We start from the raw sequence: 3,352 nt of genomic DNA, 5'->3' as shown, positions 1-3,352 counted from the left end.
AAACAAAATACTTAGATGAGATAAATAATAGAATGAATGAATAAAGAAGAAATGATAAATGAATAAATAAAAGAAACAGTTATTTGTGATGACGTCACTGCCGGGTTGTTGGTATTCTCACCAGGTAGATGATGACGTCACTGCCGGGTTGTTGGTATTCTCACCAGGTAGATGATGACGTCACCCGGGGTTATGGGGGAAGTAGCCTGGATAAAGAGTTATCCCGGGCCACCCGCGGGGTACACCAGTCACCAGCGGGGGGTCCTGCAACGGGTGCCCCACGGGGTACGGCGGGGTTAGCATGGAGTGTCCCACGGGATGGGGGCACAGTCAGCACGGGGTGCCCCGCAGGGTGGGACAGGGCCACCTAAGGGTGTCCCGTGGGGTGGCCAGGGCCAGCCGGAGTGCTCCACGGGGTGGGGCAGGGCCATCACAGGGTGCTCCACGGGATGGGCCAGGGCCATCACAGGGTGCTCCACGGGATGGGCCAGGGCCATCACAGGGTGCTCCACGGGGTGGGGTAGGGCCATCACAGGGTGCTCCACGGGGTGGGCCAGGGCCATCACAGGGTGCTCCACGGGGTGGGCCAGGCCATCACAGGTGCTCCACGGGGTGTAGGCCATCACAGGGTGCTCACGGGTGGGCCAGGGCCATCAAAGGGTGCTCCACGGATGGGCCAGCCATCACAGGTGCTCCACGGGGTGGGGTAGGGCCATCACAGGGCAGTTCACTCTGGATGGGCCAGGGCCATCACAGGGTGCTCCACGGATGGGCCAGGGCCATCACAGGGTGCTCCACGGGGTGGGGTAGGGCCATCACAGGGTGCTCCACGGGGTGGGCCAGGGCCATCAAAGGGTGCTCCACGGGATGGGCCAGGGCCATCACAGGGTGCTCCACAGGATGGGCCAGGGCCATCACGGGGTGCCCCGCGGGGTGGGCCACGGCCATCACGGGGTGCCCCGCGGGGTGGCCAGGGCCAGCCGGAGTGCTCCATGGGGTGGGGCAGGGCCATCACGGGGTCCTCCACGGGATGGACCAGGGCCATCACGGGGTGCTCCCCGCGGGTGGGGCCAGGGCCCACGGGGTGTCTCCGCGGTGGGCCAGGTCCATCACTGGGGTGCTCCACGGATGGGCCAGGGCCATCACGGGGTGCTCCACGGGGCTAGGCCATCACGGGTGCCTGCGGGTGGGCTTCAGGGCCATCACGGGGTGCCCTGCGGGTGGGGGGCCAGATAAGCGGGCCCCATGCTGAGTCAACCATTTATCCTCGACCCGACTGATGACTCGCGCTTTGTCCGCGCCCTGGTTCCCACGCCCACGCCCAGCAGCCACGCCCTTTCTCACGCCCACGCCCCCGTGCTAGACCTGTCTTGTAAAGGCATAAAGGACCAGTGTTCAGGATTTTTCTGTGGAGGTGTTCTGTGTGTGGCCCCACCTGCCCACTACCTTCACTGAGTGTGCTGTAACCCACCACAACTACCAGCTTCCACCTGTGTGTTGTAACCCACCACAACTGGCTCAGCCCACCTGTGTGTTACAACCCACCACAACTACCAGCCCACCTGTGTGTTGTAACCCACCACAACCACAGCCCACCTGTGTGTTGTAACCCACCACATCCACACCCCACCCCTGTGTGTGTTGTAACCCACCACAACCATTACCAGCCCACCTGTGTGTTGTAACCACCACAACTACCAGCTCCACCTGTGTTGTGGTAACTCCACCACAACTACTTTCAGCCCACCTGTGTGTGTTGTAAATCCACCGACAACTGATTAGCCCACCTGTGTGTTGTAACCCACCACAACTACCAGCCCACCTGTGTGTTGTAACCCACCACAACTACCAGCCCACCTGTGTGTTGTAACCCACCACAACTACTAGCCCACCTGTGTGTTGTAACCCACCACAACTACCAGCCCACCTGTGTGTTGTAACCCACCATAAGTACTAGTGATGGGTTAACGACACACGAAATATCCTAGTAGGAGTAATCTACAGAAGACCCCACACTAATGCAAGGAACTTTCTTGATAAATTTTCGGAGCTTATCACTATCATAAGTTCAGAGAGGAAACATTGCTACATTACAGATTTCAACCTTCATGTATTAAAATCAGAAACCGACACCTCAGTATAAGACCTTCTTGCTGCCTGCCATTCTAAACTCTTCTTCAACACTATAACCAAACCCACTAGAGTAACTGCCACCTCTGCCACTGTGATAGATCATATCTGGACTAACAACACTCCTAACAATCTTGCAAGTGGAATTATTTATAACAATATCTCAGATCACTTCCCAGTTTTTGCCATGTATAAAACAGCCACAAGACCTGAAAGGCCTAGTAGAGTCTCGGTACAATACAGAGACTACTGCACCGACAACATGCTCCTTTTTTAAAACAACCTAATGAATGCTAACTGGGATCTTGTCTACGCCTCCGACAACCCTAACGTGAACAGCTGCAACTTCCCTTGCATCTTCAATGCTTGCTTTGATAAATGCTTCCCGCTCAAGACTAAGTCAGTGAAAACTGTATCTATTTCCAAACCCTATGTCACAAGTGGTGTCTTTCCGGATAAACTAAAAATTGCTAAAGTTCACCCAGCATATAAAAAATCTGGAGACAAAGGTCTTTTAAAAAATTACTGCCCTATATCAGTCCTCCCAGCCCTAAGTAAGATACTGGAGAAGCTAGCATGTAGTAGACTAAATTCCTTCTGCAGTGCCAATAACATCTCTACAAACTCTCAGTTTGGATTTAGAGCTAGAAGGTCGACTGAGAGTGCTCTGCTATCCTTTACTAATGACATCTTAAACTCCTTAGATGACAGTCAGTTCACAGTCGGTATATTCTTGGACCTCTCTAAAGCCTTTGATACTGTCAACCATAACATCTTCCTGTCAAAGATTGAACATTACGGCGTTAGGGGCCTGTCCCACAATTGGTTTACCTCATATCTGTCCAACAGGAAGCAGTATGTCGGAGATAATAATCACCAATCTGACTCCTCACTAATCTTGTATGGCGTCCCCCAAGGTTCCATTCTCGGCCTGCACTGTTTTTGTTGTACAGTCGGCCACAAGAATAAGTATACACCTACAGTTGGTGTTTGAGACTTTATATCTGGTAACACTGTCCTCAACACAACAGACAAAATGACCTTTAATTTATGTTTTATTCCTACATATAGTATATGTTATAAATACATTTGATGTGAATATTTTACTAGTGTCTTGTGTTTATATTACAAGTAATATATTGTATCCAATGGTAGTAAACTTGTTGCTGAATGGGATTGCAGTTATCGTACAGCTCCCTCCTCCTCCTCCTCCCCCACTTTC

At 52.6% G+C, this 3,352-nt stretch overlaps 1 protein-coding gene across 1 annotated transcript; it reads left to right on the top strand.

Moving 5' to 3' along the window:
* Nucleotides 1-301: 301 nt before the first annotated feature.
* On the top strand, nucleotides 302-1,252 carry LOC121864527 (translation initiation factor IF-2-like). Its single transcript, XM_042363599.1, has one exon. It carries the CDS (start codon nucleotides 302-304, stop codon nucleotides 1,250-1,252), a length of 951 nt encoding a protein of 316 aa, XP_042219533.1.
* The last annotated feature ends 2,100 nt before the right edge of the window (nucleotides 1,253-3,352 follow it).

This window comes from Homarus americanus, unplaced genomic scaffold, assembly GCF_018991925.1.
Source record: "Homarus americanus isolate GMGI-L3 unplaced genomic scaffold, GMGI_Hamer_2.0 scaffold25860, whole genome shotgun sequence".
In the NCBI taxonomy this organism is placed as follows: domain Eukaryota; kingdom Metazoa; phylum Arthropoda; class Malacostraca; order Decapoda; family Nephropidae; genus Homarus; species Homarus americanus.
Note: the sequence above shows the minus strand (reverse complement) of the source record. Positions and strands in the feature narration are given on the sequence as shown.

Bases quoted from the DNA above. Each gene is read 5' to 3' on its own strand.
- LOC121864527 (XM_042363599.1), top strand. From the start codon at position 302: ATGGAGTGTCCCACGGGATGGGGGCACAGTCAGCACGGGGTGCCCCGC.